The sequence below is a fragment of the Macaca nemestrina genome, chromosome 20, assembly GCF_043159975.1.
Source record: "Macaca nemestrina isolate mMacNem1 chromosome 20, mMacNem.hap1, whole genome shotgun sequence".
NCBI classification, from domain to species: domain Eukaryota; kingdom Metazoa; phylum Chordata; class Mammalia; order Primates; family Cercopithecidae; genus Macaca; species Macaca nemestrina.
Genome location: NC_092144.1, coordinates 63,905,948 through 63,920,746, shown reverse-complemented (window position 1 = coordinate 63,920,746; position 14,799 = coordinate 63,905,948). Strand labels below are relative to the sequence as shown.

General features: G+C 55.2%; 1 protein-coding gene across 2 annotated transcripts; it reads right to left on the bottom strand.

Moving 5' to 3' along the window:
• Positions 1-346: 346 nt before the first annotated feature.
• On the bottom strand, positions 347-10,999 carry LOC105497022 (myeloid associated differentiation marker). 2 transcript variants are annotated; one of them, XM_011767690.3, is made up of 3 exons: positions 10,809-10,999; positions 7,011-7,095; positions 347-3,246 (listed from the first exon to the last, which is right to left on the bottom strand). In XM_011767690.3, exon 3 carries the CDS (start codon positions 3,242-3,244, stop codon positions 2,276-2,278), a length of 969 nt encoding a protein of 322 aa, XP_011765992.1. In that variant the 5' UTR covers positions 3,245-3,246; positions 7,011-7,095; positions 10,809-10,999; the 3' UTR covers positions 347-2,275. The 2 variants fall into 2 exon arrangements, with proteins under 2 accessions (XP_011765992.1, XP_011765990.1); XM_011767688.2 differs by lacking the exon at positions 10,809-10,999 and adding an exon at positions 9,277-9,417.
• Between the last annotated feature and the right edge of the window lie 3,800 nt (positions 11,000-14,799).

The following is a 14,799-nucleotide window of genomic DNA, read 5'->3' as shown; positions in this document are numbered from 1 at the left end:
TCTAGTTCGTTTCTATCCCACCCAGCCCTCCTGGTTTGAGGAAGTCATTTAGAAGACCGTGACTCAGCTAGTATCTTCTGATGAGGCCAAGGTTGTCTTGGCCCCCAACCCCATTCTCCCACTAGGCCCAAGAATCTGACCCTTGCCCTTCTCCAAGAGCCCTCCCCCCCTTTTTTTTTTTTTTTTTTTTTTTTTTTTTGTAGAGACAGGATTTCACCATGTTGGCCAGGTTGGTCTCAAACTCCTGACCTCAAGTAATCCGCCTGCCTTGGGCTCCCAAAGTGCTGGGATTACAGGCATGAGCCACCGTGCTTGGCCGCCCTCCCCATTAATAAAGTACAAGTCCTTCTTTTATCTTTATATTGATAGTTAAAGGAAAAAGAACATGATGGATACGGGAATGGGGGAAGGGACAAGGCTTCTATGACTAACAACAGGAACTGATTGGAACCAAAAGCTCCAGGGAATTAAAAAAAAATAAAATATATATTTATACATTTATATATATATATATCTCACGTTATGCATGTGAGTCCCAGACAAGCAGGAAGCAGCAGCAAGAAGCAACTAGCACACAGAAACACCCATGCGTGTGCGCTACACATTCAAGCAAAGCCATTCCTCTAGCTAGGACGGCAGCAATCCGCACCCTCCCACCTACAGGCAAAAGAGAACAGCTGAAAAGAAACTTCCCTCTTTAAGGGCTACTCAGTAATTTTCGTCCTCATGACCAGGAAAAAGAAAGAAAAACAAAACAAAAAAGGCTGATCTTGCCTTGAAAGCGGGCAGTGGCCGTGTTCTTCTCTTTGCCAAAGCAGGACACGTTATTTTTAACACAGAGGGCCACATCCCTGTCCCTCACAAATACTTCAGACAGTTGTCTTCAACATCCTGTGGTTCTTTGTCCGACTCCTTTTTTTTTATTTTTTTTTTGAGATGGAGTCTCGCTCTGTCGCCCAGGCTGGAGCGCAGTGGCGCCATCTTAGACTTACGGCAACCTCCACCTCCCGGATTGAAGGGATTCTCCTGTCTCGGTCCCCCAAGTAGCTGGGATTACAGGCGCGTGCCACCACGCCTGGCTAATTTTTGTATTTTTAGCAGAGACGTGGTTTCACCGTATTGGCCAGGCTGGTCTTGAACTCCTGACCTCAGGTGATTGCCTGCCTTGGCCTCCCAAAGTGCTGGGATTACAGGCGTGAGCTACCACGACCGGCCCTGAATTTTTTTTTTTGATACCACAGAGAATAGTTGGGATGAAAGGCATCCAGCCCCTGCTTCCTTTAAGGCGGCCTCTAGGCAATGGGTGTTTTGTAAGCCTGGCAAAAATTCTGGAGCCGATCTCTGGCAAGACTGAGTGCCAGGCAGGGCCTAGGGACCCAGGGTCTGTGCTTAAAGCCTCCTGCCCATTGGAAATTACTGACCTCCAAATATATATATATATAAAAAATATATATACACACATATATATGTATATATATATTTTTTTAATTTAAAGGGGAAGTCCACTGCACATCTTCCTCCACTGGGAGAAAGGGGACACAATCACCAGCTACCCACCCCTCACCCCCCAAACACACACACACACACACACGCGTACACACTGACTAAGGCACAGCGAGGGCGGGCAGGCATGCTTTGGCAATGGGGCCCCTTGGGGAGCTGTGGCATGGACGGCTGCAAGGGGTGTGGATGTGTGAGCTCAGCACCTTTGGAGGTGGGTGGAGGCAGGAAGAGAAAGAAGTCTCAGGGCTCCCAAGGACATAGGAGAAGGTGGTTGGGAAACAGGCAGTTAAGAAAGCCAACAGGAAACCCAGAAAAGAGATTTTAAAAAAAACAGAGTGGAAAAAGAGAAACAGGCTGGGTGCGGCAGCTCACACCTGTCCTCCCAGCTACTTGGGAGGCTGAGGCAGGAGAATTGCTTGAACCCGGGAGGCGGGGGTTGCAGTGAGCCAAGATTCAACCACTGCACTCCAGCCTGGGCCACAGAGTGAGACTCTGTCTTAAAAAAAAGAAAAGAAAAAGAGAAACAGCTCAGGGGTGAAAACAGGATGTGGGCAACAGAACAACACAGGAAGGAAACAGCAAGAGGAAAGGGAAGGAAGAAGATGCATCCAAGAACTAGAGTGCAAGGAACTGGGAAGGAAAGAAAAAGGTGGGAGGGGAGACAGGAAGAGGAAAACATAGGAAAGGCAGAGGCAAGAAGTACTCCATAAAGAAAACTCGGGCAAGAAGAACGAAGAGGTTGGAGAGGGAATGGGAGCCTCTTGGGAGAGTCTTAGACCTTAACAAAAACCAGGCGGGCAGAGTGCACCAGGTCAGCCACATACGCCAGTAGGTTGATGGCTGTCAAGATGGCCACAGCCAGTCGGCGGTCCCAGCCACACACATAGTAGGTATGGCTGTGGCTGCAGCTTACATCTCTTGAGCGCCGAGGCTGGCCGCCATACTTCTCATCGAACTGGTAGAGGGGCCAGAGAACAAGGGCAGTGGCATAGAGGAGGACAGACAGCAAGGCCAGCCCCGACAGGAAGCTGGGGAAGGGGATGGGCAGTACATTGGTGCACTCCCCCAGGTTCAGCAGGATGGCGATGGCCGCTAGGATGAAGCAGATGGCGTACACCGCCACGCACCACTCCAGGGCCGGCTGGTGCTGGTACAGGTTGATGTCACTGATGAACGCGAAGATGATGCAGGCCACGAAGGTCTCCAGCACCTTCAGCAGCCCGGGCACGGTGGCCATGTAGCCAGTGATCTCGCCGGGCCGGGCCCGGGTCCAGGCCACTTCGGTGGCATAAGCCACACAAGCGATGCAGGAGAAGAAGGTGGCGGCGATGGCGTGGTCCCGGGAACGGCCGTGGGACAGGAACTGGACGTAGGTGGTGGGGTAGATGATGGAGGCGGAGAGGCAGAAGAGGGCCGCGTAGCAGGCGAAGGTGATGGGGAAGTTGCGCCAAGACAGGGGGAAGCGGGCCTGGAGCCCGCACAGCTCCACGATGAGGATGATCAGGGTCACGGAGAAGCAGAAGCACCAGGTGAACATAGACCAGTTGCCCATGGACCCCGTCCAGGCGCCAACGCTAGCCACCAGTGAGAAGGCCACGCAGGTAGACACCAGCTGCAGCAGGCGAAGGAGACCCAGGGGCTGTGTCAGGGCCCGAGGGGACCCCACGATCGTGGGGGACCCCAGGCCCGAGGACGACGTCGTGGTGGTCGTGATGGTGGTGCGGGTGACCGTCACTGGCATGGCTGCAAAAAGGGGAAAGACAGTGTCCTTACAAGGTCACAAACATAGGAATCCAGGTCCCTTAGCCATTGCCTACCGCAGGGACAAATGAATATGAGCTCTAGTTAGGGAGTTCCCAAGATGTGGGGCTTCCGGTTTTCTTTCTTGTTTCCCTTTCTCTTCTTTTTTCTTTTGAGACAGAGTCTTGCTCTGTGGCCCAGGCTGGAGTGCAGTGGCACAATCTCGGCTCACTACAACCTCCGCTACTCAGGTTCAAGTGATTCTCCTGACTCAGCCTCCCGAGTAGCTGAGATTACAGATGCGTGCCACCACGCCCAGCTAATTTTTATTTTTAGTAGAGACAGGGTTTTGCCCTGTTGGCCAGGCTGGTCTCGAACTCCTGACCACAGGTGATCCGTTGGCCTTGGCCTCCCAAAGTGCTGGGATTACAGGCATGAGCCACTGCGCCCAGCCTTGGGTTTTCAAATGGGGACTGTCCTCCGCATACAGGGATGAGCCTGTCCCCTCCAGCTCTAGACTCACTCCTCCCCTACCCGTATCAGAACGCAGGAGTCCAGGCACCTATTTTCCTCCTTCCCAAGAGATTCTTCTCTCTTTCGAGACCTAACTACTGTACAACTACACTGTTTGCTTCCCACTCCAGATACCAGGCTTCCCTCTTTCCCTTCTTCCCCCAGGGACTCAGTAACTCAGCCATTTAGCACTCTGTACTCTACAGCACCATCCCTCTGGCCAGGCATGGGAGTGGCTCATGCCTGTAATCCCAGCACTCCAGGAGGCTGAGGCAGGAGGATTGCTTGAGCCCAGGTGTTGGAGACCAGCCTGGGCAACCTAAGGAGACCTCATTTACCAAAAAAAAAAAAAAAAAAAATTAAAAAGTAGCTGGGTGTGGTGGTGTGTACATGTGGTCCCAGCTACTCGGGATGCTGAGGTGGGAGGAGTGCTTGAGCCTGGGAGGTCGAGGCTGCAGTGAGCTGTAATGCACCACTGCACTCCAGCCTGGGCAGTGCAGCCGGGGACAGTGAGACCCTGACTCAAAAAAAAAAAATTGCCGGGCACGGTGGCTCAAGCCTGTAATCCCAGCACTTTGGGAGGCCGAGGCAGGCGGATCATGAGGTCAGGAGATCGAGACCATCCTGGCTAACATGGTGAAACCCCGTCTCTACTAAAAATACAAAAAACTAGCCGGGCGAGGTGGCGGGCGCCTGTAGTCCCCGCTACTCGGAGGCTGAGGCGGGAGAATGGTGTAAACCCGGGAGGTGGAGCTTGCAGTGAGCCGAGATTGCGCCACTGCACTCCAGCCTGGGTGATACAGCGAGACTCCGTCTCAAAAAAAAAAAAAAAATTAAAATTACAAATAGGCTGGGTGTGGTTGCTCATGCCTGTAATCCCAGCACTTTGGGAGGCCAAGGGAGGTGAATTACTTGAGGTCAGGAGTTGGAGACCAGCCTGGCCAACATAGTGACACTCAGTCTCTACCAAAAATGCAAAAATTATCTGGGCATGGTGGCATGCACCTGCAATCCCAGTTACTCGGGAGACTGAGGCAGGAGAATCACTTGAACCCGGGAGGCGGAGGTTGCAGTGAGCCGAGATCGCACCACTGCACTCCAACCTGGGGAACAGCCTGGGGAACAGAGCCAGATTCTGCCTTAAAAAAAGAAATAATAATATGGTGCGGTGGCTCATGCCTGTAATCCCAGCACTTTGGGAGGCCAAGGTAGGTGGATCACTTAAGGCCAGGAGTTCAAGACCAGCCTGGCCAATGTGGTGAAATCCTGTACTAAAAATACAAAAATGAGCTGGGTGTGGTGGTGGGCACCTGCAATCCCAGCTACTTGGGAGACTGAGGCAGGAGAATTACTTGAACCCAGGAGGTGGAGGTTGCAGTGAGCCGAGACTGCACCACTGCACTCCAGCCTGGGCAGTGCAGCCGGGAACAACCCCGACTCAAAAAAAAAAAAAAAAAAAAAATTAAAATTACAAATAGGCTGGGTGTGGTTGCTCATGCCTGTAATCCCAGCACTTTGGGAGGCCAAGGTAGGTGGATCACTTGAGGTCAGGAGTTGGAGACCAGCCTGGCCAACATGGTGACACTCGGTCTCTACCAAAAATGCAAAAATTATCTGGGCATGGTGGCATGCACCTGCAATCCCAGTTACTCGGGAGACTGAGGCAGGAGAATCACTTGAACCCGGGAGGCGGAGGTTGCAGTGAGCCGAGATCGTACCACTGCACTCCAGCCCGGGCGACATGAGTGAAACTCCATCTCAAAAAAATAAAATAAAATAATAAAAATAAATTAAAATAATAATAATAATAATAAAGCGTCCTCCTTCTGCCTCCTGCCACAACCCAAGAGTCAGGACAAAACGTTTGTCTTCCACGAACTCTGAAAACCCCATCTCTCAACTTCCTTTTCTTTCAGTATTCAGAGCTCTGCACCCCAGACCCTGTGAGCAGACTTCCTTCTTCTATCCAACGGTGACCTAGACATTTCCAGCCTCTAAACGGCCCAACCTCCCCAGGCTTCCATTCTCAGGGACCCACATCTAATAAGAGCTCCGACCTCCCAATAAAGGATATCTTCTCATAGAGATCCCAGCCGCGGAAAACCAAGAGATTTCCCCTCCCTTCTGGCAAGGAGCCTAAACTCTCAGTGGCCCCCTCCTCTCCCCACCCCCAACCTTGGAGATTAGGACCTTCACTCTCAGTCTAACTCCCACCCGGAATTTAGGACTGGAGTACTATAACCCAAAAAGTTTGGTTTCAGCCTCCCCCTCCCCACTCCCGCACACTGAGTCCATCCGCCTCCACCTTCTCTCCCCAAAACCCAGCCAGCTGGTCCCCCAGCTTCTGGGAAATTCAGCTCCCCAGATTTCCAACTGTCCAGTAGGAACCCCAGGCCCTTCCACTGAACTCTCTAGGCCTCACAATCCTGTTTGTTTGTTTTACTTTTTTTTTTTTTAAACGGAGTCGCTCTGTCACCCAGGATGCAGTGCAATGGTGCAATCTGGACTCACTGCAACCTCCGCCTCCTGATTCAAGCGATTCTCCTGCCTCAGCCTCCTGAGTAGCTGGGATTACAGGCTTCCGCCACCAAGCCCGGCTAATTTTTGTATTTTTAGTAGAGAAGGGGTTTCGCCATGTTGGCCAAGCTGGTCTCAAACTCCTGACCTCAAGTGATCCGCCCGCCTTGGCCTCCCAAAGTGATGGGATTACAGGCATGAGCCACTGCGCCTGGCCATCACAGTCCTGTCATAAGGGGTCAGACCTCTGGCCCTGGGCCCTCAGCCTGAAGGATCCCAGATGCCCCAGACTCCAGAAAACCAACTTGCTTCTTTTGTCCTTGCAAAATCTACAGCTTTCACCTCCTTGTCCTAACGGCCCCCAGGAATCAAGTGCCAGTCCTCTTAGAAACCAGGTGCCCAGTTCTTTCCTCAGGGTGTAAACTGTCTCATTGCAGCCACACCACTAAACCCAAGTTGACCTCTCCTAGCCCACAGGAAAGTAACTTCCTCCTTTCAGATTCAGGCACATTGCAGGGCAGTAGCACAGGTCTTAACTTCTTCCCGGCAGTCCCAGCACAGCAGCTCCCCGAGACAAGGGAGCCAGGGCCTGGCCATGCTTCTTCCTCAGATATCTCAGTGTCTGGGGCCCTATTCCTTGGAGCCCAAGCTTCCTGGTCTTTCTCCCAGGATCTAGGAGTCCAGAACCCAATCCTTCCTCCCTCAGACCCAGGAGTCCAAGCCCACTGCCCACTCACCAGCGGTCTTAGCAGAGGAACCCACGGAGAAAGATCTGGTGGTGGAGACGGATTAAGCCACACCTGGAACAGGCTGTAAGAGCACCTGAGGAGGAGGGAGGCCGTTAGCGTCCGTTTGGACAGGCTCCTCCCTCCCGAGATCCGCTGCCCCGCGGGGACAGGAACGTGGCGTGGAGCCCAGCAGGGGCCTGGCTGTGACCCCGGGCGAGCCCCGCCCCCTTCCCCTCCCGTTCAGTAAACTGGGCTGCGGCCGATGGAAGCCAGCGAAAGTGCACGCCCCGCGGGCCGGCGTGGGCGCGGGTGTGATCTTAACCCCGCGGGGGCGGGGGGACTGGGGTGCAGGCGGCGGTGGTTAGAGAACCCTGGGCGGCGGCTGCGGGGGCGGAAGGCCCAGCCAGAGCCGGAGTCTCCGCGCCTTATAAGGGCTTCGAGTCGGCCCAGCCATCTGGAATGTGTCAGGGACCAGGAGGCGGTGCCCAGACCCCCGCCCGCCTCCGGGGCTGCCCGCCCTCTCCCGGATTTCCGGGGGGTGGGGACCCCGACTCCCAGGCCCTAGTAGGAGAGGAGTGGAGGCCCGTATTTCTGGATCCCTATAAACATGGGCTGAGAGCCCTCCGAGAGCATCTCTAAGACCGGAGTGGGCAGGGACCCGGGACTCAGGCTCCGGGCTGGAAACTGCACGCGGTGCTGGAGTCAGGCCCGAGGCCCAGACACGCCTCCCACGGTCTCCCTGATCGCCATTCGGGGCTTGCGGGAGCACCTGGGAGCATTCGGGGCTTGCGGGGGCTTCGGGGCTTGCGGGAGCACCTCCTCGCCCTCACGACCCCCCAGGACCCGGGAAGGAGAAGGAAATCGGGACTGGCCCAGCGTCCCGTGCTCTAGAAGGCGGGCTACTGCCCCGTCCCAAGCAGGAGAGGAGGACGAGCGAGGGCGTCACTCATTCAGTCTCCCGCGGAAGGTGGGCTAGCCGCGGAGGGGGCTCGCCGAGGGGAGGGGAGGGGAGGGGTCCACCCCGCCCTTAGGGCCTCCAGCAGTCGTCCGAGATCAGAGCTCAGGAATGCGCAGCCAGAGCCTGGAGGGTGTGGAAACAGGCCTCCGGGATTCCTTGCTGAGCACCGGACTCCCCGGGCCACACCCAGCCCCTCAGTGTCCTCCCTCGTCCACTTCAGACGCCACACCTATCGCTCACGCTCAGAATCGGGCCCCAGAACCCCAGCCTCGGCTCTCGGCACCCAGAGATGCGGGACGCAGCCCTGTCCTCTCCTCCTTTCCCAGCTCCTTCTGCACTTTGGGAGCACGGGGCTGGATCTTAACACCCCTCCCTCGGCCTTTCAGGAGCCCAAAGTTCCGATTCTGTCTGTCCCCTGGATGGGGAGGGGTCAGTAATTCTGAATTCCTTCCATTCTCATTCCCAAACCCAGGACTCCTAAACCCAAGCTGTTCCCTTCCTAAAGGACCTCCACGTACCAGATTCCAGCCTCCAACTAGGGCACCTACGAGTCCCCATCTCTCTACTCCCGCAGACCCAGCCCCTCCTCCCTCATCCCAGGAGTCCAGGCCCCCAGCCCCTCCTCCCTCAGACCCAGGAGTCCAGATCCCCAGCCCCTCCTCCCTCAGACCTAGGAGTCCAGATCCCCAGCCCCTCCTCCCTCATCCCAGGAGTCCAGGCCCCCAGCCCCTCCTCTCTCAGATTCAGGAGTCCAGATCCCCAGCCCCTCCTCCCTCAGACCCAGGAATCCAGGCCCCCAGCCCCTCCTCCCTCAGACCCAGGAGTCCAGGCCCCCAGCCCCTCCTCCCTCATCCCAGGAGTCCAGGCCCCCAGCCCTTCCTCCCTCGGACCCAGGAGTCCAGACCCCCAGCCCCTCCTCCCTCTGACCCAGGAGTCCAGACCCCCAGCCCCTTCTCCCTCTGACCCAGGAGTCCAGACCCCCAGCCCCTTCTCCCTCTGACCCAGGAGTCCAGACCCCCAGCCCCTCCTCCCTCAGACCCAGGAGTCCAGACCCCCAGCCCCTCCTCCCTCAGACCCAGGAGTCCAGACCCCCAGCCCTTCCTCCCTCAGACCCAGGAGTCCAGGTCCCCTTCCCCACTCTTCCAGACGTATGACCTCCACAGTCCGGGTCCTCAGCCCTCTCTGCAGAACCCCAAAAATCCTGGCCCAGCCCTAGTCTTTCTAGGGACCCAGATATTCTGAGACAGTCCATTCCTCCCTCTGGCCATAAGGACCCTAGACTGTTGCTCACGCCCTCTGGGGTCCCCACAACCTCACCTCAGGCAACCAGTGGCGGCTGAGGCTGAAGCAAAGACGACAGCTGCAGCTGGAAGGGTCTGAGGGCTGGGTGGGGTTGGCGGGCTGGGGAGCCAGGGCGGGCGGGACGGGGGCGGGGCCGGGGCGGGGCGCAGCTCAGGCCAGGGCGGTGGACTGGGACTTCCCCGAGCCTGGGCTATCCCAGCTCCGCCCTGAGGCGGGGCCAAGAGCGGACCACGCCCCCCGGGTAAAAAGTAACGCGGCGCTCCGGCCCCACCCCAGTGAGCAGGGTGGAGAGCTGAGGTCACCGTTGCCGTGGTGACAAAACAGGAAGACACAACAGCTGGCGGCGTGGAGACTCCTGGGGGCTGCCCTCCTCGACACAGCCCTAGAGGAGTCTCCAGGGTAGGCCAGGGAACACCGTTACCATAGAAACCCGCATGTTTAGGGTTTGTTTAGTACAGAGCCCCCCAGCTCAGGTCCCCACCCCCGTCTCACCCCACTCCTTTCTCCCGCTCCCTTCCTGCCCCCTCCTTCCTGGTCTATTCCGCCCCCACCCCTGCCTTGCTGGATGAAAGCTTAGACACCTGGGTCGCAGCGGATTGGGGGACCAGGCCCCTCAGTTTAATGGGGTTTGTGGGCTAGGATCTCTGTCTCTTGGAGCCCTGAGGGACAGCAGAATTGAGAGCAGTATTCCTGGGCCTTAGGTGGTTCTGGGCTACAATCCCTGACTGCTGGGTCTCCCCAAGAAACAGAGGCTAGATTCCTGTATTTAAGGATCTTGAAGGGGTAGCAAAATGCTCCCCTAGTACCCATTGGCACCGGGCGCCGCAGGGTAAGGGACTCGGCTGGACGCGGGTCTCAGATATCACAGTGGATAGGGGTGGGGTGTGTTGGGGGCAAAATTCCCGGGAGCTAGCGCGGTAGGAGTTGGGGGCCCGGATTCCTGGGCTCCACAGGATGCCTAGGTTGAGGCCGAGATTCTTGACTCAAAAGAACAATCAGGCCCCGGCGCGGTGGGTCACGCCTGTAATCCCAGCACTTCGGGAGGCTGAGGAGGGAGGATCCCTTGAGCCCAGGAGTTCAAGACCAGCCTGGGCAACATGGGGGAGACCCTGCTCTATTAAAAATAAGTAAATAATAATAATAATAGAACCATTAAAGCTCAGACTCTTGGATTTTCAGAGCAGGTGTTGCAAGCCTAGCCGCCTGGGTCTGGAAGGCAGATATATTTTTGGCCTACATTCCTGACTCCTGGATGGAGGGAGGGACTCAGAATTTTAATGAGGATGGGGCTGGAGCTGGGGCTGGGGGCTCTGGATTCCTGGATCCTGCAAGAGGGGAAGGGATCCAAGGGGCTGGTGGGCCCGAAGTCCCCGGGGCAGGGAATGGCTGCCGGGTGCGTTTTTAAAAGGCGACTCTGCGGCCCTAAAACGCACTGCCGGAGCCAAAAGAAAAAGAGGGAGCTGAGAGTCGGGATGTCGGGCCCCCGGGGAGGGGCAGGGCGGGGACCCGGGACGCCTGAGTCCCTCCCTCTGGCCGCGCTCACTCACCGCGCTCTGCAGTTGTCCCGGGCGCGGCCTGGCTGGCGGCGGCCACTGGGCGGGGCCTGGTGGCGGCTGCGGCTGCGGCTGCTCAGCGACGCTGAGCTAACGGGGCGCGTCTGGCGCTGCCGCCGCTGGGCACCTTCCAGGGCCGACAGCTGAAGAGGCTTTGAGGCCGAGACCAGGAGTGGAAGCCGCGCGAGTGGCGAAGGGAGCAGTAGGAAGGGGTCCGGGAGCTGAGGATCCGGGTCTACGTGTCCTACGGAGCGGGGAGGGGCCGGAGGGGGAACTGCAGGAAGGGGGGGGTCTGCAGGAGTGGAGAGGGGGTTGGGCAGAGGAAGGTAAAGACCCTCTCTGTCATTCTGGGCCCTGCACAGGGGAGGGAGGTCTCAATGCGTCCAGATCAGGCCTTGTCCCAGGAGGGAGCGCTATGGACGGATAGGGAGTCGGGACATGGTGTTAGCTGGAGACTCCCCTGGGACGCCTCTAGGTTCCACTCACAGGCCTCCTTGGCCCCAAGTGTAGCAGTAAATCTTTCTCCCTTCCTGCCTAAATCAGTCACTGCCTGACCCCATAGTGACACACTCGAGGTACCCCAAACGGCCCAGAGGTGGTCTCCACTTACACAACTTACTGTATTATTCCTTGTGGTGGCAGCGGTTCCCCTGTAGACACTAGGGCCCCTCAACGTCGGGCTTCAGGGTAGCAGGAACAGGAAGCAAACATTTGAAGAGTGAAGGTCGGTCGCAGTGGCTCACCTCTGTCATCCTAAGCACTTTGGGAGGCCAAGGCCGGCAGATCACCCCTGAGGTGGGGAGTTTGAGACCAGCGTGGCCAACATGATGAAACCCCATCTCCATTACAAATACAAAAAAATGAAGCCTGATGGCGCCTCCTGTAGTCCCAGCTACTCAGGAGGCTGAGGCAGGAGAATGGCTTGAACTGGGGAGGTGGAGGTTGCAGTGAGCCAAGATTGTGCCACTGCACTCCACCATGGGTGACTGAGCAAAACTGTCTCAAAGCAAAAAATAACAACAAAACAAAAATTTGAAGAGTGAGTCATCGGGTGTGGTCCTAAGAAATGGCACTCTTGGCTGATGCAGCAGCTCATGTCTCTGATTCCAGCACATTGGGAGGCCCAGGTGGGTGGATCACCTGAAGTCAGGAGTTCGAGACCAGCCTCTCCAACATGGTGAAATCCTGTCTCTACTAAAAATATAAAAAATTAGCCGGACGTGGTGGCAGGCGCCTGTAATCCCAGCTACTTGGGAGGCTGAGGCAGGAGAATCGCTTGAACCCAGGAGGCAGAGGTTGTGGTGAGCAGAGATCACACCATTGCCCTTCAGCCTGGGCAACAAGAGTGAAACTCTGTCTCAAAAAAAAAAAAAAAAAAGAAAAGAAAAAAGAAAAGAAAAAGAAAGAAAGAAAGAAAAATAAAAGAAAGAAATGGCACTCTTGAGTTCCCAGGTCTCTGTAATCTGGGATCATCTGGGATGTGCCCCTGGTTCAGAGTGGTTACCCGTGCCGTAAGCAGCACCCCTGACCCCAAAGATGATGACTCCAAACTGGCCCTGTAACCCAGTCTCAAACAGGCTGTGCCTCTGTTCCATGAGGCTGGCTGCTTTGGGGTAACGGGCTACATGCGCTGCCCCCCACTGACTTCCTAATATGTGGAGCTCCTTGATCAGAAGCAATACTGTGCGGGGTAACAGGAGGGTGAATAGGGCCATTCAGTGCAGACACAGATGCTGCTGTTGGCAGAAGTGCAAAGGGCAAGAAAAGCAAATAACAAGCCCAGAGTTGTTTATTCGAGGGAGGAAACTCACTGCCCAGTCCAGGATGAAAGGGCCCCAGTGTAATCCTCACACGCCCAGGTATTTGGCTCTCTGATCTTCCTTGGAAACTACCACACTGGGGGCTCAGCACTTGCTACTGCCAGCTAGGTAGGCATTCATCGGTGACGTAGCTGTTGTCGTCCACCTCGGCCACTTTGTTCCTGAGCTCATGGAGCAAGCCCTGAGGACGCCAGGGAAAGAGGCTGATCCAGAGCCACAGAGTGGCCATCCGATCTACCACATGGCATCATAGCATTCTCTGTAATAGAGGTTTTAGGGGGAGAGTTCCCTTGGGATAAAGATTACGAACTGGTTTCCACTCCCAACACGTCTGACACCACCAATGTGTGCGTTTTTTCTTTTCTTTTTTTTGAGACGGAGTCTCGCTTTTGTCATCCAGGCTGGAGTGCAATGATGTGATCTTGGCTCATTGCAACTTCTGCCTCCCAGGTTGAAGCGATTCTCCTGCCTCAGCCTCCGGAGTAGCTGGGATTATAGGTGCCCGCCACCACGCCTGGTTTTTTTTTTGTTGTTTTTTGGTTTTTTTGTATTTTTAGTAGAGGTGAGGCTTTCACCATGTTGGTCAGGCTGGTCTTGAACTCCCGACCTCAGGTGATGCGCCCACCTCAGCCTCCCAAAGTGCTGGGATTACAGGCATGAGCCACTGCGCCCGGCCACCTGGCTACATTTCTAGGACTGTCCTCTAACAACAGAGAGGTTGGTTTTGTTTTGTTTTGTTTTGTTTTTAATCTCATGTCAATTCTTCTTTTTTTTTTTTTTTAGATGGAGTCTCACTCTGTCACCCAGGCTGGAGTGCAGTGGTGCGATCTCTGTTCACTGCAACCTCTGCCTCCTGGGTTCAAGTGATTCTCCTGCCTCAGCCTCCCGAGCAGCTGGGATTACAGTCATGGGCCACCACGCCCAGCTAATTTCATATTTTTGGTAGAGATAGGGTTTCACCATGTTAGCCAGGCTGGTCTCGAACTCCTGACCTCAGGTGATCCGCCTGCCTCAGCCTCCCAAAGTGCTGGGATTACAAGAGTAAGCCACCGTGCCCGGCTGTCAATTCTTCTTTTCCTCTTTTTCATCTCTAAAGATGTTCTTCTCATAACCTTACTGTTGCTATTACAATTCTTCTTCTCTTTTTGATAGTCAGTGTTCCCACTCAAAGAATATTTCGTTGGATTTAAAATACACACACACACATATCATATATATGCATATCTATATGTGTGTGCATTTATTATCTCACTGTTTCTGTGGAACTTGGCACAGTTTAGCTGGGTTCTCTGTGAGGCTGTAATCAAGGTATTGGCCAGGACTGAGTTTTGGGTTTTTTTTTTTTTTTTTTGAGATGGAGTCTCACCTTGTCGCCCAGGTTGGAGTGCGGTAGCCCGATCTCAGCTCACTGCAACCTCTGCCTGACGGGTTCAAGCGATTGTCCTGCCTCATCCTCCTGAGTAGCTGGGATCACAGGTGCATGCCACCACAACTGGCTAATTTTTATATTTTTAGTAGAGACAGGGTTTCACCACATTGGTCAGGCTGGTCTTGAACTCCTGACCTCAAGTGATCTGCACACCTTGGCTTCCCAAAGTGCTGGGATTATAGGCGTGAGCCACCACGCCTGACCCAGCACTGAGTTTTGATCTGGAGGCTCAACTGGGAAAGGATCTGCTTCCAAATTGACTCAGCTTGCTGCAGAATTTATTTCCTTGTGACTTTAGAACTCATCAGGGGCTGGGCAGAGTGGCTCATACCCGTAACCCCAGCAGTTTGGAAGGCCAAAGCGGGCAGATCGTTTTGAGCTCAGGAGACCAGCCTTGGCAACATGGCAAAACCATGTCTCTATAAAAATACAAAAATTAGCCAGGTGTTAGTGGTACATACCTGCAGTCCCAGCTACTGGGGAGACTGAGACTGGAGAATCGCTTGAGCCTGGGAAGCAGAGGTTGGAGTGAGCTGAGATCGCGCAACTGCACTCCAGCCCCTGGATGACAGAGTGAAACTCTGTCTCAAAAAAAAAAAAAAAGGAATTCAGCCGGGCGCGGTGGCTTACGCCTGTAATCCCAGTACTTTGGGAGGCCCAGACGGGCGGATCACGAGATCAGGAGATCAAGACCATCCTGGCTAACACGGTGAAACCCCATCTCTATTAAAAATAC

Coding starts and splice junctions, on each gene's coding strand:
- LOC105497022 (XM_011767690.3), bottom strand. CDS start 3,244: ATGCCAGTGACGGTCACCCGCACCACCATCACGACCACCACGACGTCG.